The sequence below is a fragment of the Dipodomys merriami genome, unplaced genomic scaffold (genome assembly GCF_024711535.1).
Source record: "Dipodomys merriami isolate MVZ:Mamm:240054 unplaced genomic scaffold, mDipMer1.0.p SCAF_8, whole genome shotgun sequence".
Taxonomy (NCBI): domain Eukaryota; kingdom Metazoa; phylum Chordata; class Mammalia; order Rodentia; family Heteromyidae; genus Dipodomys; species Dipodomys merriami.
The window spans coordinates 14,503,128-14,526,546 of record NW_027206401.1 but is presented as its reverse complement, the minus strand read 5'-3'; the positions used below and the strand labels follow the sequence as shown (position 1 = coordinate 14,526,546).

Below are 23,419 nucleotides of genomic sequence, written 5' to 3'. Positions count from 1 at the left end.
TGAACCCACTGATCTCAGTGTCAATTTCAACAAATCTGAGAAACCAAATGATCATTAGAAATGATCGTTAAGGCCCCTATTAATTTCAGGTAGCTCATATCCACTAGACAGTACCAAAGAATAAAAAAGATTTATATGTGCCCCAGTTAAATTTATTTAGTTTTGTCTAATACATAATTGCATTTGCACTATAAAATAAACAGAAAGTATAAAACTGTAAAAAACAGTACTGAAAATTATACAAACTGTTTCAAAGTATTTTCTAAAACAGATCTTTTAAGTCCAACTGCAATGTACCCCAAGGAATGGTAATAAAATGTGAAAGGTAGAAAATGATCATTGACAGAAGCCAGCAACAGTCAGAGTCTCTCAATGATAGGAAATGCTGAAGAACTGCAGCTCTGCTCCTGCTGCTGTCCTTGGTACTTCAGTGATGAGATTCACCGATTTTTATTATTGAACTGAACAAACCTGCTACATTACTAATGCTATACATGAATTTTAAAGCACAGCTTGAGCATTTCACAAACCTTGAGAACATTATACTTTTCAGATTTGGTCATTTATGACCTCAAATACTACATCCTTTAAAAAAAACAACTGTGGTAAAAATACATGTAAAACTTTACCATCACAAAAATGTACAACTAAGTACATTTACATTCACAATACTATGCAACCAACACTACTAAATTGTTCTGAAACATTTGCATCACTCTGAAAGAAAGCCCTATAACCATTCTATAGTCATACTGTTCACCCTTGCCAACCACTCATCTGATTTATTTCTATGGACTTGCTTACTCTGGTTATTTCATATAAATGGATTATAAAACATATGGCCTTTATGGTCTAGCATTATGCACTTAGTATTTTTTTAAACAAATATTACATCCCTTTGCACTGAAGACAGATGCTGGTATAAATCATGTATAAAGAAAAGATCCATCAGAAACTACTGGGGAGAGAGATGTGCCTCAGGCGTCAATCACCCAAGTGTCCTTTCAGAACACAGGTCATTCGCAGTACTAACTAGTGTTTCACAATGAGAGTGTCAACAACAGATTTAACACTTTAAATGAAAAATTAAAAGTGTATAGAATTCATGTTCACCAAATTATTAACCATTCAAGGCAATTTCATGTCATGTCACAGCTGTTTTCACAAAACGATTACTATTGTAGGGAATCAATGCTGTTCTCCCCGTATATCCGATCCCTTATTTACTAAATAATGGTGAGTTATCAGTAGTTACTTACGTCAGGTCATAATTTTCTCATTAATTGAATTGATAATGACTGTTGACATGATAAACCACTGGGTAGTATTTACCACCATTTTAATTTCTACAGCTTATTTTAGATAAATAACATGATTAAATCAGAAATGCTGTGTTTCAAATTTCTCAAATTACAAATTTGTTTTTGCTGACACTTTGAAAGAAGTCACTGAAATCTAAAATTGTTATCTCAGAAGACTTTGAATTGATGAGTTTTATTGTTATTTCTACGAAGCATGTTCACGAACTTTCCATGTAACCCACTTCTTTGTACTTAATTAAAAGTCCCAAAAAAAAAAAAAAAAAAAAAAAAAAAAAAAAAAAGTCCCTCTCTATATGTGTTGGATTATCCAGTAAGTTAAATACAAAGTGTCACTTTTGAAATGTTCTAAGGTAAGAAGAGGGCCTTTATCTCTGTAATAAATCTGAAAATCTGCTGGCCAGAACATACCAAATTTGGTTAGCTTTCTTTTTGGTATAATCCCTAAATTCTCTTCCAAACAGTAGCAAACACAATTCTAGGCAATGATATTTATTTGCTTTTTCTTTATCTAAACGTCCCTTCTCTTACTGCATTTGTAAAGTGGGAAAGTGAGCCATGTCAGGTTACATGGGAAGTTGGAAGGTATTATTTTCTGAATTTACTTTGACCTTTCTAATAAAAGGTGACTTCCCCAAAAAAAAAAAAAAAAAAAAAAAAAAAAAAAAAAAAACCAACCTTCCTTGTGTTTCCTTTTATTTATAGAAGATTTCATTCAAAGTAACTCAAACTATTTTTCTAGAAATCAGGTTTGAAAATCAGTGACAAAACACATCAGTAAATTATTATTTTATGGTACTGAGCATTGTACCCAGGGCCTTAATAAGCAAGTGCTTCAACATTTGAGCTATGTTTCCCAGTCCGTTTGTTCCAGTTGTTTTTGAGATGCGTCTTGATTACACTTACCCAGGCTAGCCTTGAATTAATGACCTTTCTAGACCTGCCTCCTATGAGCTTCTTCGTTGGTAAATTATTTTAAACATAATAAAGTGCATCAGTACTGAGTTGATACACTTTAAAGGTATAACTAATTCACCTACTCTGACTTCCTAAAACTCATGAGCATGTTAAGATCACTTAGCAGAATAAACTGAGATATGTCATAAAAATTCTCTCCATCAAAAAGCCTTGTGCAGAGCCAGGTGCTGATGGCTCAGGCCTGTGATCTGAGCTACTCAGGAAGCTGAGATCTGAGGATTATGGCTCAAAGCCAGCCTGGGCAGAAAAGTCCCTGTTAAGACTCCTATGTCCAATTAATCATTCAAAAACTGGAAGTGGAGCTGTGGCTCAAAGTAGTAGAGTGCTAGCTTTGAGCAAAAAAGAGCTCAGGCCCAGTACCCAGGCTCTGAGTTCAAGCCTCATAACTGACAAAAACAAGCAAACAAACTTGTGCAGAATATAGTGTCAACTGTTTTCTCTCTACTGTACTACTAAACACCTCTGCCAATAACACCATCACTCAATGTGATGTATTATACATGGAATGAATGTACTCCAAAGAAAATTGAGAAGAGAAAATCCATTCCTTTTTAGGTTTCTTTTCAGAATGCAACATACAAGATTTCTTGTGCTTTGCATTCAAAGACTTCAAAAGGCATCAAATTTGTACATGTCACACCTGTTATCAATGTAGTACTGCAAACCACCAAATATTCAGTGGGTATAGAAGTTTGTTGCAAACTCCATTACCTTCAATATTACTAAGATCACAACCACCAATGTTATAAAAGACAGATAGTAACAGCAATAACATGGCCGATGGGATATGCAGAACAAGGTCCAAGACCAAGAAAAGATTCTATGCTACTCACAAACCAGAAACTCTCTCTTACTGATAGGGTTGAAAACACCCTTATACAAGTACTTTTGTAGAATCCAATCAAAATTGGGTCCAATATTTCTCTTTCTAACTTTTGCTTTCCTTAAAAATCTGAAACTACTAAGTGAAAGGAGAAAGAGATGATGACTAGGCTAACTCAACTAAAATCAGCACTGCAAAGCACCACCATTAAAATGTTAGTGACATTAAGTCTCAGTCTTACATGGCTGTAAGACTGAGATAACATAATTTAACCATACTATTCATAAATTACCACTACTTTTCAGTTTGTAAATATGTACATACACACATACACCCATTCCAATAATATATCAGAAGACAGCTAACCTGGCATGTTCCAGGCTTTGCTATAAGACCTCTATTTTGTTGTGCACGAAAATCGCTAGATAACTTGTTAAAATAGATTGCTGTTCCCATCTCAAATACAAAGAGCTGAGGGGGAATGGGAAGGAGAGACAGAGAATGAGAGAATATATTGTGCTCCATTTCTGAAGCTTGCCCTTTATCTTACTGTTTGACAAAGATTAAGAGATCAACAGACTTCTCAATTTACAATCTACCAGGCCAACATACAAACCTTTTCATGCTTAAAAGGGTAAACACAAGGTTCTCATTACAGGTTTTAAAGAAATAATCATGCCAGGAAGTCTCTAGTCCTTCAATACCTCTAGATGGTAATACTAAGACACCGAGGAAGCAGAGAAAGCTAACTAGTAAGCTTTTCATACTTAAAGAAAAACAGTTCAACAGTAAAAACAAAGTGAGAAATGATCAACATCAACCAGCTACTCCTGGAATACACAGGTCAAAATTAAAGAAACAATATGAGTGCATCTGGAATTTGTTAAACAAGTATTATGATTTTATTTAAATGAAAGTTTTCCTTTGTAAGTTAATGAGCCATATAAAGGAAAAACATCAATTTTATTAGAACTTGAACACATGTTGCAAAATGAACACATTCTAACAAAACAGTATGGTGGCATAACAAAAAGAACAGTGAAAGATGTGCAAAAGAAATATGATGTGAAAAACAATGTTAAATATCTCATGATCTGGTGTGGAAACAAGAAGTCTAAATTTAGAACTCATGGACTTGAAAACCATAGCCATAAAACAAACATAAACACTGTGCTATCCTAATTATGGACACGTTCTTCAGCAAAACTGTAAGGCAGAGTTCTATTCTAAAGTATCTGAGATCTTATTTTTGGCTTCTTAACAGCAATGGATTTTTTTCAAATTAAATTAATCTCACAATTGAAAAGAAAGCTTAAGCATTGACAAATCAGTATTCTAAAAGGAAAATGACAAATGAGGCAAAACAATTGATTAGTCTTTAGTGCTACATTTTTCAACTGTAGTAAGGACTGATCCAACCAAAACAAATCTTAAGCAGTTCAGAATTTTCTAATGCCCAAGGAACGTCTCTGCTCAGCCTGATTGCCATATATGGGAATCATAAACCAGGAACTATAAACCCTCAGGAACAATGTAGAAAGGAAGGATAACAATTGAGCTCTGACATTCAAAAACAATGTAGTTTGTCATCACTTTATATTACCAAATGCCAGAATTTACCGAGGACCAATTATTTAGGTAAAAATTCTCCTCTTTGCAACTTATTTCTAAATACTGATATAACATGTATATTCATTTTTTAAAGGTCACTACATCAAGTTAACCATAGACAAATCATTTTGAAAGCTTCCAAGAATAGACCTGTAAATATTCTTCCATTATACCATGGTCTTCATACAAAGATAAAACTCTGACTTTCCACTAGAAATATATCAGAAATTAGCTTGGAAATGTCTCAAAGAGATTGTCAACCAAGACATGTATCTGTTTGATTGTTACATTATAAAGAAGCTATTAAACTTCCCATTTTAAAATGTCTTAAAATAATGTAGTTATATTTTTATAAGCATCAAAAGCCAAACTTGCCAAATGCTTATGAACAAACTAGTTGAGTCCTTTGCATTCTGAATATTTAAAATGTATTCATATATGCCCAATTCAAACTTAGGCAAATTTTTTCAAGCATTAAAATTATCTAGCAAATACATAATACCATGAAGAGTTTCAAATTAAATTTACAGGCTCGTTTTTTGTTTTTGCTTTTACCTCCCATATACAATATATGGGTTGAAGCAAAAAGAAAGATTGTGTAAAACACTGCCAAGAGTCTTTGGATATGATATCTAATAAAAAGCTGCGTATGAATCACTTTCCTTGTAGGAGTTGTAAGAGCCTAAGATGAAAACACCTTTGTGGATTATTTTAAATATGACCATTTCAAAACAGTTGCCAAACATTAGTCATGATTTTAAGCATTATGTCAGTATAATAGAGATCCCTATGCATCACTGATTGTCAAAGGAGAAATCTGGAAAATAAAAACTGTGTAATGATCTTATGCTTAAGCAATTGAAAGTTATTCTTCTGCCACAGATTTTAATCAAAATTTTGCTTTTCGATTAACCTGTGCTTCAACCCATAGAAAATATGTGGAATAAGTTGTTTGGTCAGGATCTTGTTAGTTTAAGAAGCAAAAAGTTTAAGAACCAAAATATGCACACAATTAAAAAAACTAATTCTGAAATTTATGTAAAGATTAGATCACCCTGTCCAGCAAGTTCCAAAAATTTCACACATTTCAAACATTAAGGCAACTTTTTTTTTCAAACTAAACAGTACTTTATAAAAATATATGTCACTTCAAAACATTTATATACACAATGACAATAAATTTTGCTAGTTGTAATCTTTAATACATTAATAAAAGTGTCACATATTACAAAGAAATTAGGTGCCTGGATGTGTGTATGTGCACATGAAGGTACAGTTCTTACAGTACAGGTTTTAAAACTGAGCGTAGTGAACGTCCTTCTTTAGTGAGCTCTCGAGTCACACACATACACGGCAATGGGATTGCTTCCTCCCGTTTCTCTACCACATTGTAACTGCATTTCTTCAAGTGGTCAGCCATGCTCAGGATGTCAGCAAATTTCCACTCATCAACAGAACAAAATGCAGTACTGAATCGCCATACCTAGAAGAAAATTCCACTTCAGAATTAAACAAGTCAATTTACAGAAAACCAAAACACACTTCTGGCTCTAATTATACATATATTTTTCTACTGTTAAGAAGAATACCTAGTATTTCAAGTAGTTAGTTACTTGAAAATCTGGATGTAAGTCTTGGTCAAATTGACACTTCTATGGGATAGTGATTACAATAAATCTAATACATAAAAAAATAAGTAAGCCAGGCGCAGGTGGCTCATACCTGTAATCCTAGCTACTAAGGAGGCTGAGATCTGAGGATCATGATTCAAAGCCAGCCTGGGCAGGAAAGCCCATGAGACTCTGATCTCCAATAAACCACCAGAAAACCAGAAGTGGCACTGTGGCTCAAGTGGTAGAGCGCTCACTTTGAGCTGAAGAACTGAGGGACAGCTCTCAGGCCCAGAGTTCAAGCCCCACGACTGACTGACTGACACACACACACACACACACACACACACACACACACACACACACACACACACACACACACACACACACGCCCAGAGTTCAAGCCCCACGACTGACACACACACACACACACACACACACACACACACACACACACACACACACACACACACACACACACACACACACACACACACACACACACACACACACACACACACACACACACACACCCTCTCAGGCCCAGAGTTCAAGCCCCACGACTGAGTGGTAGAGCGCTCACTTTGAGCTGAAGAACTGAGGGACAGCTCTCAGGCCCAGAGTTCAAGCCCCACGACTGACACACACACACACACACACCCCCTCAGGCCCAGAGTTCAAGCCCCACGACTGACACACACACACACACACACACACACACACACCTCTCAGGCCCAGAGTTCAAGCCCCACGACTCACACACACACACACACACACACACACACACACACACACACACGAAGTAAAAGCCAACATTAAAAACTCATACCCAATGTGGCTTATTAAACATAAAACAAATGTAACTTCATGAATGCAGAGCTACTTTCTAAAATAACATATACTGTATACAATTATTTTTATGTGAAAGTACCTATGTTAAGCTATTCATAACCTGGAGATACTGACAAATATTTTTTCTCCCTAGAGTTTTCATTAATACCTGTTACTCCATACAAAGTATTCTAAAAAATACTTAGCTTATTCAAACACAACTCACAAATACTGAAGCTACTAAAAATATTTTTTAAAAACCAGTTGCTTCAATTTATTCAAAATGTCCCCAAAAGCTTACAATTAAAGAGTAAGATTATGCAAAAATGGATCTTATTGTAGGCTATGCAATGTGTTATTAAGATAAAGGACTCACCTGTCATCCCTGTTCATGTGTCTACTGGAAACATGTGAGCTATTTCCCCTCGCTGAGTCAGCAACTCCTGAAACACTATCTCCCTAGTCCATCAATGGTATATGGCCCCTTATCATCTTTATGAATGGAAACATAATGCTTCCTAGACATACATAACAAGCATGAAGGAAGACTAAGAAAGCCCTAGGTAACAATTATGAACAGGGCAAGAAAAACCTACACATCCCAGCTAATAGAACGGTGTCTACATAGAGAACACTGAATATTATCATCCCTTGGTATCCAAGGAGGATTGGTGCTAAGATACACTGGTATGTTATAGGTGTTCAAATGTGGGTACTAAGAAAAGCACATTTGAAAGCCTTGCAAGAAGAAAGAAAACATGAGAAAAACAAGTCAGTGTGGCAGGAATATAAAGTAAAAGGAAAAAAAGGCAGAAGGTTAAGTATGAATAAGATTATAAAAAGTTGAACATGCTTTTGTTAAAAAGACAGCCTCTAATCCAAAAGGTCAATGGAGGAATACTAACAAAGCTATAAACATTAACTGATAGCGTAAGAACTGTATCTAAGAAACATTATATATAATTCTAAATTCTTGTATAGAGTTGGAGAGAAGTCCACTGGAAGTAGAGACTCAGAAGGAAGCTGTAGTAATGCTCCAGAAGAGAATCAAAGATGGGACTGAACTAGGAAAAGGGTAGGGAGACAAACGAAAACCTGGCAGATATGAAAACAGCAAGAATGAAAAGGACTTAATTACCTAGATATAGAAATAAAGTGAGCAAAAAACAATCACAGACCCCTGATGTGGACAGCTTGTTAGACAATAACAGCCCTTCCTGAGATTAAGAGGGTAGAGGAGTAAATTGGACATTTTGAGATTGAGGAAACTATTATATAACCAACTAGAGATATCCAATAAATGCTTGTCTATTTTGTACAGAAAATGACCACAGTATAGGGGTCTAACTAATTTATATGTGATGTTAATTTAAACTTGGAGGCTAGGTGAGATTATTAAAAATTCCCTGAAAATATTTCATTCCAAGTTAATACTAGTGAGTAAGAACTGAGGTCATAGTGTCTCATCCCAAAAAGGGAAAAACTAACCATCTTGCAAAACGAAACTTCTGCCACCAGATGCCCTTCTGGGGAAAAAAATTCATAAAATAACTTGTATGTTCATTCATTGATCAAGGCCTCAAAGAGAGAACAATAAAAGATAAAACCTAAGGTTATCAAGAATAATCAGAATTCTGAATACTATGCAACCAAATGTTCAGCTTATCAAAACTGCCTACATTAGAAAATGTAAAATTTTCTACATATTCTAAAATGAAAATTACCTATAAGCACAGATCTCTGCAATCCTTTTGTGCTAGTTATGGGGCCTGAACACAGGGCCCGGCTACTCTCCCTAAGCTTTTTTTGCTCAATGCTAGTGCTCTACCACTTGAGCCACAGCTCTGCTTCTGCCAGTTTAAAGGCTAACAGGAGAAGAAAGTCTCATGGACTTTCTTGCCTGAACTAGCTTTGAACTGCAATACTCAGATCTCAGCCTATTGAGTAGCTAGGATTATGGGCATAAGACACGAGGTACCTGGCTACAATCCCTTTTACTTTTCACTGCATAGGGCTTCTAATAGAAGCTAAGCATATCACAGGAGGGAAATGGTAGAGCCAGGTCTGCTAGATTTATTATAGGCGTCACTCCTTTGTACTGTAGTAAGGCTAACTATTCACAATATAATTCTGACATATAAAACTGGTAAGACTAAGCCAGGCACTGGTGGCTCATGCCTGTAATCCTAACTATTCAGAAGGCTGTGATCTGAGAATCGCAGTTCACAGCCAGTCTGGGCAGAAAAATCTGTGAGACTCTTATTCCAATTAATCATCGGAAAACGAAGTGGCGCTGTGACTTAATGTGGTAGAGCGCTGGCCTTGAGCTGAAGAGCTGAGGGACAGCACCCAGGCTCAGAGTTCAAGCCCCACAACTGACCCTCCATCCTCCCCCCCCCGAAAAAAATCTGGTAAGAATAAAGGTAACTGTAAGCAAGATGGTCTTCTTTCTCCATTGTCATATGGGGAAACTGTTTCAGAAATCAGAAGACTGCAACACGGATGTAAAGGAAGCTGTTAACAGAGAGTTAAGGAAGTGCAAAACAAATGCCCTTTGTCATGTGAGTCTAGATCTGGGAAATCTACAATAAATTTGTGATTATGGCAAACAACTCTATTCTAGTTCCCCGCTGACATTTAAAAAAATGCATCATGATATTAGCTTTACAGGATAATCGATTTCTCAGCAAGGTATTCACTGTATTAATTCTGCAGCATTATTGCCTACTCTTTAAATAAGTAGATTTGGTGAAGATTGAACTAACCTTTTCCTTAATCTGCCATGATGAATTTCCTTCTGGATACTTCTTTTTCCCCCACTGCAATATAACCATTCCTCGAGATTGAAGCAGACTGCCACATACATCCCTCATTAGTCTGGATACACAGGAGAGCTGGCATAAACTGAAGCCATCAAGAAAACCTGCAATATGTTGCAGGACCTCAAATGGAAGACTACTTAGATGGTCACTATGTAATCCCAATACACAGTTTCTAGAAGGCTCTGCTAATACCGTAGACACACATGGCTGAACTCCAAATGACCTCAAATGGCGGTCATGTATAATCTTTGCTCCTAGTGTTGATGGACAAAACCTACGCTGGGAATAGGTACAACCATAGTAAGCTAAAGGACACCTCTGTTCCATCCATCCGTTGAGTCCAGCGTGAATGTCACCATGCACATTCTTAAAATGTGAAGAAAATTCCTTTCTCCTAAATAATTGTCCACACACAAAGGTAAACATTGAACGTTGCTTAGGTTGGTATCTAGCAACACATTCTAATACTAAATCCAGCCCAAGTGTCTGAAAAGGGCTTGGATTTGAAAGTTGTGGATTGGCATGATCGCAAGCTGAAGCTGAAGCTATTTCCCCAACCATTGTATTTGTAGCTAATATTGCAGATGGAAGTGAAAAGGTCTGTGTCCCAAAGTCAATGTGATACACATCAACCATGCGACTATCCGATATACCCCTTCCTCCTGGAGAGTCTCCTAGACAAAAGAGTAATGCTGCTGTAATCAGATCTATTCCTTGGAGGCCCATGGGATCTTCTCCAACTTCCAAGTCGGATGTATCTACAGCTTTATCTTCCTTTGGTTTAGACCAACATGAGTTAGAGAGAAATTTGAACGAAGGAGTATGATTTAAAGATAAAACATCCATATTCCTCAAGTCTCCCAAGTCTACTTTTTTCCAATACAATTCTCCTTCATCTTCACCATCTGGCATGAGGATATGCTGAACTGTGCCATTAGGCAAAGCGCTGGATGGAAGTATTTCCCTAAGTTGTGCTCCTACTAAAAGCGAATTGGAAGGTTCTGAAGTACCATCTGATGCTATGCATTCTCCATTTGTTAAGTTACTTTGTAATGAGTCACCATGAAAATTCTGATCATCATCTTTGACCTGTGTACGTATGTTTTCCAAAGGAAAGCCATTACAAAGAGTAGAAGTGCCATAACAACCTGAATTCAGGTCACATAGTAAATCACTTGAACCATTTTGTTCAGACTGGGCATTCTGACTTGTGCCATTATAGTCGATTCCACCTACTGCCCCTATCTCATCCTCATGAAGATGATCCTGGTCTTTTAAGTTTCTATCTTGTTGGCTTTCTCTGGCATTTTGTCCTTCATCCATTTCATTTGTGGTGGCATGGGGACTTGTATTTAACATGCCAATGTCTCTTGTGGCAGTGTTCAGGATATCTAAAGCAGCAGCCAAACTTCGGGTTGTCTCTACAGTAGCTTGATAAAGTGCACCATAAGATTCTTCATCAACAGACACCAAACCATTAGCATGTGGAATTTCTTGGACACTTGATTTAACAGAGATTTGCTCTCTAGGTTCAGATACTTTATCAGTTGCTTTTGACATCATGGTGGCTACTTTGAGTGATTCTAAGAGCATCCTTTGATCTTGAAGAGCCAAGGCCATATCTAGTTGTGCCACTTCATCAACATCTCTGCTTAGATTTTCATATGACTTCCGGTCTGCATAACTAACTGGCCATCGGTTCCATTCCATAGTACAGCACACCACACTTGCAGGACACATTTCTAGATGTTCAGCAACTTTATTTCGAGCCAGCGTAAATGGACATCCAAAGTCACTATTTAAACAAGGCACTCGCTCAAAAGGACATAAAAGTCGATGCTCATCAGCTTTACAAGAGTGGAAAACTGCTCCACAAACCAATGGACAACCAATCAAGTCACAGGAAACCCCAGGGTCAGGTCTGGTCATACAGCGCCTACTGACACAATTCACACAGTGTGAATGCTGCAGCTCCTCCTCCATAGTGGCCAATCCAGCTCTAGTTTTTGAAATAGAAAAAGAAAGAAAGAAAGAAAGAAAAAAAAAGAAAGCAAGTTAGCCAAAAAGTGGTCAATTTTTGAAAAAATAATATAAACCACTTTATTCTTCAGAAATAAGAAACATATGACCATATTCAACTAGTTCATTTTACATATGATCAATAAATCATCTTGAAGGAAGTTAATCACTTTAAGTAACAACTCAGTACTTTAAAATGTCATAGTTTCTTTTTTATGTACCAAATTACAGTATATCAAAGGCATATTATACCTTTCAAAATATAATACTTAAAACGAATATTGTGTACTAAATCAATGAGTGATAATAAGTTACTGTGTATCTTCAATTTCTAGATTTCAGAGAATGCTACAGTTTATCATTTAATTTCAATTAAACTGATTTTGGTTTATCTCACATTGCAGAGACTTCATCATATTTCTAACAGAATAATCTATTACATAAAGGCACATAATCAAAACTTTTTTACTAATTTTTTATTCCTTCTGAATATATTAACTCATCTCTTCTATATAAACCTATTAAGGTCTACAATAAATCAACAAGCTTAATCAAAGTATATAAGAAATTTATCTAGAAAATAAAAGTTTGGCCCAAGCTATGTAGCTGTGGCTCTCTGGAGAGACAGTTTCTTTCATTAAACTACTATGTACCAGGTAGTATTCTGTGTGACACGTTCTCCTAAGGAGCTAGAACAGGAGCCTGAAGACAGTAAAAACCCCATCACCCTCGTGATCAAGATAAAGAAAATAAAATGGTAATATAGAAAAGCTAATCAGTATGTTAAAAGGATAGATAATGCATAGTAGCCATAATGATAAGAAGTATGAGACAGTAAACTGGTAAGAAAAAAGGCATTCAGCATATGAAAATGCAGAAATACATTCACTGACAACACCTACTCAATCTTCCTATGATTGCTGGATCAGGGTGAAATATAAGATAGCTCTGAAAAGTGAGACCCAACAGAAATGAAGCAAATCCCCTGGTAAGTGTTATATGTTGCTCTAAAGAATTCACTTTTACTAAGTGAAAGTTCTAGAGAATTTTGAGAAACAGGGTCTAGAAAAGATGAAGAGATTACAGATACCTTAAGATCTTTCCTGCATTACAACTAGCATTTTAACTTTTTTAGCATCAAGTTTTAGACCAGAAATAAAAGAAAGTATAAGCAAGACATACTGGCCTAACTATAATTTGAATCTATTTGATGCATTTTTAAATCATTTCAACCATGTCATTGGTTTGTTCCTATCAGCATCAAAAACTTAAACTAATACTGACCTTTGATATCATTCTTATTTACTACTCAGTTAAAATTTTAGGAAAACCAAAAGGTAACAACAATAAAAATCTAATCTCTAATATACTCACCAACTCTACCCTCACTTTACTGTCTCAATCTGTTCTTAGTGAGGTTTTCTAAATCCAAAGGGTATTTACTTGTTTTTTCAGATGCCATCTCCTTTGGCCGAATTTCATTATGATGACTAACCTTTCCTTTTTGGACTGTTGTTTTCCTTTATTTTTCATGTTGTTTCCACACTTCTCATTCTCCTACTGTTACCTCTTTGGTTATTCCTTTATCTAAACATTAGCTTTTTATCAGACCACGTGTCATTTCTGGTTTATTCTATACATTCTCCTTGGGTGTTCTTCAAAAGTTTCAATATCACCTCATCTGTAAAAGCATCCTGCCCAGATCCCTCTTGCAGACTCCATACCTCTGTAACAACTTTGTATGTTTTCACTTGTAACTCAAGTGTTTTCCAACTTGTTATACTGCAGTATATAATTTTCTAGCTAAGAAGCATATTCTTGGTCTGTTTTCTAAATTCAGTACATAAAAGATAATTGGCTCTTTTACATATTTTCCCCTAAACTCTATCTTGGACCAGAAAAAGTAATCACTTATGAAATTGTTTTATTATTTTCTTCCATTAAAGCATGATTTTCCTCAAACTACAATAATAAAAACCTATCTAGTCATCATTAACAGAGCTTTACTTAATTAGGTAAGAAGTTCTATACAATGTTGAATTATGCTAAGGAGAGGAGACACACATTCAACATCAAAATTATAATTTTAAATTGTGCTTAATAATAAAATAAGGTGCCTTTATATTCTTTCAAATTTCATAAACAAGTACACAACTTCCAAATTAAAAACATTCTCCATAGTAGAAGAAATGACAGATGAATAGTGACAAACATTTGTAATTTAAGCAGACATTCAAAAAGATACATCAAGAAGAATTGAGACAAAGCTGAACGGGTGATTAGACTGTATAAAGAGCTGTAGCTTTCTTGTTTTGCAGCTACTATACAAGTTTATCTCACATGCTAAAGATTACAAGCCTGTCTGTTGCTAAGACAGAAACCTAAAAAACAAGCGATTTCAACAGGAGTGACCACTGCTTTTAGAACTTGTTAGGGACATTTTATGTTACCACATATTCCATCACATGACCACCAGGCAGAACACATCTTAGAAACATCACTAAAAGGAGAATGGGGAAAGGAAAAAAAGAAAGAGGGTAAATATTTTGGAAATATATTGCAAGCATATATGAAAACAGTATAAAGAACCTCAGTGAAGGCTGTTGATCAACAGGGGGTTACAGGGCCCCCTAGGGAAGGAGAAACAGGCTCTGTTATTGAGGGAAGGAACTAGAAGGAGGGGGTTGGACTAACAAGGAGAATGAAAGAAGTCAAAGCAGTGAAATGCAATCAGAACAGATGGATTGCAACTCTGAAAATGGAATATGAAACCCGTTGAAACTGTTTTGGGATAGAGGATGAGCTATAGGGTGAGACTGACTATATTGTAAACAAATGAATCCCCTCCCCCCTATAGTTAATGTAAGCCAATTAAAAACAAACAACAACAACAACAAACCACTGGCTTCCTGAAGTGTTAAAAACAGTAACTATTGCCAGCACCTATGGCTCTGCCTATAATACTAGCTACTTAGGAGGCTGAGATCTGAGGATAGAAATTCAAAACCAGCTAGGGCAGGAAAATACATGAGACTCTTATCACCAATAAAACTACTCAAAAAAATCCCTAAGTGGTGCTGTGGCTCAAGTGGTAGAGTTCTAACCTTGAGCCAAAAAAAAAAAAGCTCAGGGACAGAGCCCAGGGCCAGAGTTCAAGCCCTAGGACTAGCAAAATAATAATAACTTACAATTCTAAGTTAAATGCAAAAAGAGAGAATACTTTTAAAGGCAAAAGGAAAGAAATGAGTTCTCAAGGATTCTAAATAAAGAGCTGAGACCATATCATCCTTCCTCTGAATGTTTAAAAACAAAAACAATGAAACTTGTACCAACATATTCAGAATACCTATTCTTTATTGAAGTTGACTCTGAAGAAAAAGAGAACATTAATTCTATACTTATTTTATCCTTAAAATATATTAAATCATTTACATCCTTATAAGAACCCAGAGAAATCTGAGGTTCAGAAATGGTTAAGTAACTTGCTGAGAATCATCTACCTACTAACTGGCAAAAGTAGGACTTAACTCTGTATCTGACCAATATAAAAAGAGAGTAGCAGACATGGTTGCTTACTGAAGTTCAAGAAAATAAGGCAAAGCCGGGCGCTGGTGGCTCACGCCTGTAATCCTAGCTACTCAGGAGGCTGAGATCTGAGGATCACGGTTCAAAGCCAGCCCGGGCAGGAGAGACCGTGAGACTCCTATCTCCAATAAACCACCAGAAAACCGGAAGTGGCGCTGTAGCTCAAGTGGTAGAGCGCTCGCCTTGAGCTGAAGAGCTGAGGGACAGCTCCCAGGCCCAGAGTTCAAGCCCCACGACCGACAAAAAAAAAAAAAAAAAAAAAAAAAAAAGAAAATAAAGCAGCTCTTCAGTAACTGGTGACTCAATTTTAAGATGTTATTTGGGGAATGGAGATTACACAACTTTGCTTGTAGTTTATTCCAACCCTTAATCGCCCTTGTGGTCAAGAAAGTCTTTTTGCTCCTTTCTAATTATAAGAACATATTACTTTACTATGAAGATACCTGTTTAAAATGTCTTCTAAATAATCTGACCAATAATGCCCAACATAAATATAAGGTATATGATATATTTACCAATTCTCAAAATAGCCACAAAAAAGAAGAATCAAATTCAATCCCATTTGACAGTTCAAATGTAAAGAGATAAGAAAATGTAGCAGTCATTTTGGAGTGTGTTTTGGGGAGAGCGAGTCCTCAGCTTTTCCAAATTTAAAACACTCCCAGATGTAACCTCTAACATCATAATTAGCAAATTTAAAATGCTTTAATAAAGCTATCCACAGCTACTCATAAATTTTGTGAAATAGTTTTTAAACTGCACAGCCCTAATTTTATCTGTTGAACAATGACACAGAAGGTCTGGTAGAAAACAAGTAGCTACAATTGAGGCTTCAATCAAGATGTGCTTAATTTAAAACTCAATGTTTCTTTTAACTCTGTTGAAGCAGAGTTAAAGAGTTAGCATAGCATTTCCAACATAGTGTCTTATGAATATCATTGTTGCAATGGGTCATCCTGTGTCCTTGCTTCAGCATTTTGTTATTCCTCTTCCCCTCCCAAATTAGATAAATGTACATACAAGATGCAGGGTATCAAAATCAAATACAGTGACACCAGGGAAGATCATACAAAAGAAACAACAAAAAAAATCACATAGTACATTAAAAAACAACAACAATGAAGAAAAACCTCTTGTGTCAAATGTTGGGGTTCATATTTTGCTTAGCATCATCTTGTATGGTCATATGTACATAGCTTTTGAGCTTTTCTGCTCATCTGGTAAGATTATCCTAGACATATACTAGTTATTTCAAGAGAAGCCATGGGACCCCTATTTCTTTGGGTCTGGTTTACTTCACTTAATATGAACTTTACAACTTGGGGGTAAATGAGGGAGGGAAGAGATAGCAGCAGAAAAACAAAGGAGGGAGTGACAATGCTGGACAAGAAATGTACTCATCACCTTACTGATGTAACTGTAAACCTCTGTACATCTTTATAGGAAAGTAAAATTAAAAATTAAAAAAGAGTTAGCATGGCAAATAACATCTGTGTTAATTTACACTTTAATATGGATTTCTGGAAAAAGTTTTATTAAAAACTTTACAGTAGTTTCAATTTTCTCTACAGAAGTGCCTTGCCAAACACACTGTGGCTGACAAGCAATTCTTAAAAATAGTTTTAAGACATGGCATTTTCCCATACAATGAAATGAGATCTTGTCATTTAAGGCAAAGAGATAGTGCCCTCAAATATTTTCCCAAAATCATGGAAACACAAAGGAAGATAATAAACCAGCATGATTTCATAACATGCCAAGAAAAGTCATTCAATGTATGCAAAACAGATTGTTCAGTGAGGATTGTTCCTTCTATTAAAAGATGCACCTCTTTCCTTACCTTAACATGCCACTCCAACTCTTTAGCCTTAAGCTTAAATGCTACTTTTCCGTGTACCTCAAAATAAAGGTTCTGATGTATATTTATCAACTAGTACATTTCCCCTCTTAGTACTAAAAACAACTCAAAGTAAAAAATGATTCTAACATCTAGACCACAGGAAATCTTCAAGCTCCATAAAGGTCAAGCCATCTCTATCTCACTCATGACTGTGTTCCCTGCATTCAAATTTTGCCCTAAACAGATTCATTTGTGTAAATATGTGAATAAAAACAACAAGGCATGCAATAAAACAACAACATGGATTCCAAACAACTGAGATTCTTTATGTCAACAACATAGTCCATGAAAAAAGATACAGATTTTCAGCTCTACCATTAGACAACCAATCTGAGTCAGAGTTACAGCCTTACCTTGGCTTGAAAGTCAATGGTGGGGGTAGGGGGAAGGGGTTGGAGATGTGGCTCAGTTGGTAAAACACCGCCAATGAGTCAAAGTATCAGATACATAGCTTGATTTCCAGTCTCAGATTAAAAAAAAAAAAAAAGCCAGTGGTGTTCACATATGGAGCACCTAACTGGTGTGCTAACAGGTGGTATTATACATGGATTAGATATAGCTCTATCATCTTTTAAAAAGTAAATTAATGGGAAAGGTAAATCAAAGAAAGGAAATGTCAATCTTCCATTGTTTAAAAAATCCTTAAAAACTAACATTGATTAAAAAAAGAAAGGAGGAAAATTTACTTTTATGTTGCTCCATTATTTTAATTGCTAATCAACTCTGTAGGCTAGTTAATAAGAAAAACTAAGTGAAGAGGCACTAATTAAAAAAAAAAGACAAGGTTTGGTGTTCAGACTTGTACAGATACTGAAGGATATAAGATGAGGAGGGGCTTGAAATAGGGAGTGGCACTAATCTACAGCCTTAATATTAAAATTAGCATGGTAATAGACAAAACAGAATTCTACTTAAAATAATAACATGTTGTCCCAAAGTATGGGTGATGTGGAACTAGACAGACCTGTTTAAATGATTAACCATTATTACAAATAAGTCCAATAGTGCAATGTTGCCAGAAGCATCTCAGGGCAAATATCATCCTTCATATAGTCAAAGATAGCAGTATGTATATGGTAAATGCAAACATAGGTTGACTACTGCTGGGATGCATTTCATTTTAATTATCATAATAAAACTATACTTTGGTTGGACATTTTGTCGTGTGTGTGTGTGTGTGTGTGTGTTGGTCGGTCCTGGGGTTTGTGTGTGCGTGCGTGCGTGCGCGTGCGCGTGTGCGTGTGCGTGTGTGTGTGTGTGTGTGTGTGTGTGTGTGTGTGTGTGTGTGTGTGTGTTGGTCGGTCCTGGGGTTTAAATTCAGGGCCTGGGCACCGTCCCCAAGCTCTTTTGGTCAAGGTTGACCCTCCACCACTTGAGCCACAGTTTCACTTCTGGCATTTTTGTTGGTTATTTAGAGACTGGCTTCGAACCATGATCCTCAGATCTCAGCCTCCTGAGTAGCTAGGACTATAGGCATAAGCCACTGGCACCCAGATTGTCTTAAGTTTAAAAAGTATGTAGGGTGGGGATCTGGAGGATACTATAGCTTAGTGGTACAGCCCTTGTCTAGAATATGTAAGGGCCTAGGATCAAACCTCAGCACTGAAAATAAACATAATAAAAAGTTAAAAAATTATAAAGGAGGGCATCAAGGTGGCTAGATAAGAATCACTGGATTCCCAACCCATACAGCACACGTCCTGGTCCAAAACGGCTCAATGAGTTACAGTATGTAATTGTTTTATTAAACTTTTGTTCCTGGTTTTAAGATGAATAAATTACATGAGAAAAAAATTCAAGTATATATCCTTCCCGATGTGATATAATAGAAAATATACATCTTGTACTTCTAAACATGGTCATGGTGACAGATTGGTTTCAAAGTAACAGTGGTGACTTGAAATCTCCACTAAACAAATTAAAGTATCACAGCTTTTTATCAGAAAGGAAAGCAATATTAGTAAACATTAATACTAAGATAAGAACCTGTGTGAACTGATGCTCAGTTCAAAGCGTTCCACCAGGCTGGCAGTGAGTGGCCTGCCAACAACTCTCAGCTTTTGGGCTCGAGGCAGTTCCTGTACTCTGAAATCAATGTAGATCTTTGGAAAGGTTGGTTATAATTGTGTCCAATAAGACATGAACATGCAGTTCTTAGAAAACAGCCACACTTATACACACAACTTCATGTACAATTGTTTTTATATCTGGTTAAACTTAAGAAGCTCATTAAATGCAGTGATATGAGGAACTACTGTATCTAGTGCTAACATTTCTCTTTAAAAGACATACTTTGTTAGAAGGAAATCTGATGTATGCTCATGTAACACCTCCCTAAACTGACCTACAAGCTCAATCTCACCTATTTCATGCAATGAATATGAAATTAAGTAATAGTCTTTGAGTCAAAACAAGTTTTCTACAAATACAGTGCCATTCTAGAATACAATGACCAGTGTTCACCAACTCCCTTTATCAAAATAGTCTTAGCAGATCACTTAAAATATCACAATAGTCATATGTTTTAGAGATCTGGCTTAGAGACCAAATACTAAACTCATTAACCAATACCTATTTTGGTGACTTTCAAATACCTCTCCGACTACATACATTGTCAAAAAAACGTTAGCAATTATTTATGCAGTACTGCATTTTAATGTTACATTTTATTAGAATACTTGGTTGTTGTTTTTTTTTTAAGCAAGTCTCCCAATGCTAGCAACTTAGAAACACTGGGTTCAACCTAAACATTTTAGTAAACTTGGAACACACAGGCAAACTCCGGTTCCATTTCTAGAATCACCCACGAAATAAAGCTTATGTTAATTAAAGTCCTGGGTAAAAAACAAACTGGCAATTTAAGGAGTTTGCAAAACACCACGCTGTCCCCAATTAAACTTCCACAGTGAGAAACAGTGACTAAGCATCAAGAAGAGTGATTCAACGAAAACCACAGACTGAAATCTACCCCTGGGCGGAGAGGGGAGGGAGGGGAGAATCCGAAAGGCGTATTTTATGGTGTCCGGCCTTCGGCCCGGTGAACCACTCAACTGTTTTGGAAAACTTTACTACGCACCAAGGTACGACCCGATCATTTACTGGGCAGCAGAGAACAGGTTAACCACCTAGAGAGTTGGCTGGGGGGTGGGGCGGGGAGGCTGGGTTCAGAGTTCTAACAACCTACATTGGTATCAAGATGCCCATAAATAACTTCATCTTGGCTCGGAGTCGTCAACAACAACAACAACAAAGTAATCGCGAGAAAGAAAAAGGTCCGTTTGCTTCCCCAAGCATCTTTAATTCAGGATTTACAACAGGGGCTGGAAGTTAAAAGCAGAGACGGGCGGAGGGGGGGGGGGGCAGGGTTTACCCAGACAGCTCAGTCACGTGGAAAACACTCCCCCCCCGCAGATCCTGGGGCTGCACCCCGCGATCTGTGTGCTCCCCCGCCCCCGCCCCGCAGGTCTGCAGCGCGGGGCAGGAGTTCGCCTTTCACAAGGTCTGCGGCTGAGCCGGGCCGACTCGCTTCCATGAATGGAAAAGTTACCAACTCCGCTCATCCCGCCGAGAGAGTTTCCAGGCCGCCCCAAGTCCTCACTTTAACCCGTTTGTCCCCAAAGAATCCCAACTTGCTCGACGCCCCCCAAAGGCACGGGGTTCCCTAAAAGTTTGACAACCCCTCCTCGACGCGCGCGCGCGCGCACACACACCCCCAAACCAGGGTGACCCGGGGAGCGGGGGGGGGGGGGTCGGCGGCCCTGGGGTTCGGGTCGCCATTTGCTGACCGCCTCAACCGCTGGCCACGCAGGCGGCGGGGCGCGGACCCCGGGGGCGGACGGCCCCGGCCCCGCGCGCCCGCACGGCGGCCCCGGCCCCCGAGCCGCGCTGACTCCGCTCGGCCCGGGTCCCGCCGCGGCCCCGGAGCCCAGGTCCGCGCCCCGCTCGGCCGCAGCCGCGGTGCCCGGCGCTCTCCGCGGCCCGCGCCGGCCTCCCCGCGGGCGGGGCCTCCCGGACACTCACCGGCCTCTGCGGCCGAACCGCGGCCCTGGCCCCGCTTGCCGTGGCCGCCGCACCCCGAAGCTCAGCGCCCCACGTTCGGGACCGGTCCGCCTCCTCCTCCGCGCCGCTCTCCACAACCGGGCCGCCGCCTTTTCTCTCTTCCACGGCCTCCTCCAAAGGCGGCCGCCCTCTCCGCGCGCCCCGCCCCGCTGGGCCCCGCCCACCGGCGGCGCGCACGCAGGAGCGGGCGGCGGGAGGCGCGCACGCCGGGCTTGGCGGGGACGCGCACGCCGCCCTCTGTCCCTGCTCTCACTCGCCGGCGCCCATGGGGGCTGGGAGCGCAGACGCCTGGCTCTCGCGGCTCGGCGCCCGGGACGCCCCGCGGCTCTCGGGGTTCGGTGCCGCGCAGCCGTCAGGCCCTGTTCGATTTTAGAACCTTGCTTTCTTGGAAGGAATCCTGGACCTTCAGTTTTCCAGTCGTGGTAACAGGCTCGTGTAGAGGGGGGCGGGGAGGGCTGCGGTGGCGGCCGCGGGTCCGCGCGTCCGCGCGTCCGCGGCCTCGGCTCCGGGACGGGGTCAGCGCCCGCCGAGCCCCGGCGCCCACGCGGCCTTCCCGCCGGCCCGCCCTCGCTGGGTGCCCCGGGTGGGGGCCTCGGGTCCCCGCCGGCCGGGCCGGAGATCTCGGGGCGGGGACTTCGCGCACGGCACGTGGCTTCGTTAACGAAGGGCCGTCCGCGCCCCCCCACCGCTGCCCGACGCACCCTGCCCCGGGGCAGCCGTCCTGTGGTGGGGACCCCCTCATCTAGTGAACCCCTGCTGCCCGCTCCGCCTGCCCCCACAGGCCTGGGGGGGGTTCCCTTCCCGAGCTCGTGCGGCTCGCACCCCGTTTGGGATGACCGGTCTTAAAGACCAGTGAATCTGAAAGGGGTGACTGGGTTAGGGCGTCGCAGCAGCGCAAACGTCAGTTCTTTAAGTGAAAAAAGAAAAAAATAGGGGGGGGGGCGTTGTTTGAATCAACTTAAAAGAAATCGAACTTGGCTGCAGATGGGCCACCCCATCTGCCTATGGGAAGGGGGGTGAAGCAGGCCCTGGAGACAGGGCTGGCTCTCCTGACCGAGGCACCACGGGCTTCATCGCCTCCTCGGCCGGCTCTGAAATTAAGAGGTCCGGGTTGTTTTCAGCTTTTCAGGGGTCCTTCCCAGCTTTCAAGTTCCATGATTGCACTTCCTGAGATTCGGGGATGTTTTTCCTTGACGCACCTTGTTCCACCTCAAGCTGGGTCCTTCAGGCTAGACACCTTGGGTCAGTTTTACCCATCTGAATAATTTTCCAGTCCAATCTTCCCATAACTCTCAGTCTGAATAAAAAATAAATAAACAAGCAAATCTTTCTTGTTTTTGTCTCATCCCCAATTATTGTCTTAAGCAGATTCAGAAATTTAGGTTCCTGCTGTTGGCTAACCAGTCTTCTTTCCCTAGTGTTTTCTCCCTCAAACCTACTTTAAGAAAACCACAAATCTCAGGGCACCCATTTCTTTTTTTCTTTTGTTTAGGCATCCGCAATGCCTATATACTGCGCAGTAGAAAAACTCCTTTGTTCCTCAAAGTGCCTGGGGTAGTGTAGACTGTTTAAGTTCCTTCTTTCCTCTGTGCAAAGACCACCTTGTTCATATAAATGACCTGACTTGGCGCCCATCTTTAGCTCCAGTTGCACAGCCTGTGCAAGAGACTGCTGCAGCATCTGTTACCTATTATCAGCACTTGGTGTGCGAAAAGTTCACCGTTATCTATTTCATAAGTCTGTTTCAGGTCATAGATTATCTCCCAAACCCAGGGAAGCAGGTTTTGTGGTGCTTTTCTATCACCCTCAAGTATCTTAACATGCTATCATGTACATTGTAGTGCTAAATGTATCCTTGTCAC

The 23,419-nt window shown here is 39.4% G+C and overlaps 1 protein-coding gene across 1 annotated transcript; it reads right to left on the bottom strand.

The window, feature by feature from the left end:
• Positions 1–1,605: 1,605 nt before the first annotated feature.
• Positions 1,606–21,872, bottom strand: Fbxo30 (F-box protein 30). The gene is made up of 3 exons (XM_070010885.1): positions 21,519–21,872; positions 9,938–11,993; positions 1,606–6,214 (listed from the first exon to the last, which is right to left on the bottom strand). Exons 2-3 carry the CDS (start codon positions 11,975–11,977, stop codon positions 6,011–6,013), a joined length of 2,244 nt encoding a protein of 747 aa, XP_069866986.1. The 5' UTR covers positions 11,978–11,993; positions 21,519–21,872; the 3' UTR covers positions 1,606–6,010.
• Positions 21,873–23,419: the final 1,547 nt, after the last annotated feature.

Bases quoted from the DNA above. Each gene is read 5' to 3' on its own strand.
- Fbxo30 (XM_070010885.1), bottom strand. From the start codon at position 11,977: ATGGAGGAGGAGCTGCAGCATTCACACTGTGTGAATTGTGTCAGTAGG. The intron at 6,215-9,937 runs GTTAGTTCAATC...ATTTTCTTCTAG, and splicing joins CATGGCAGATTAAGGAAAAG to GTATGGCGATTCAGTACTGC.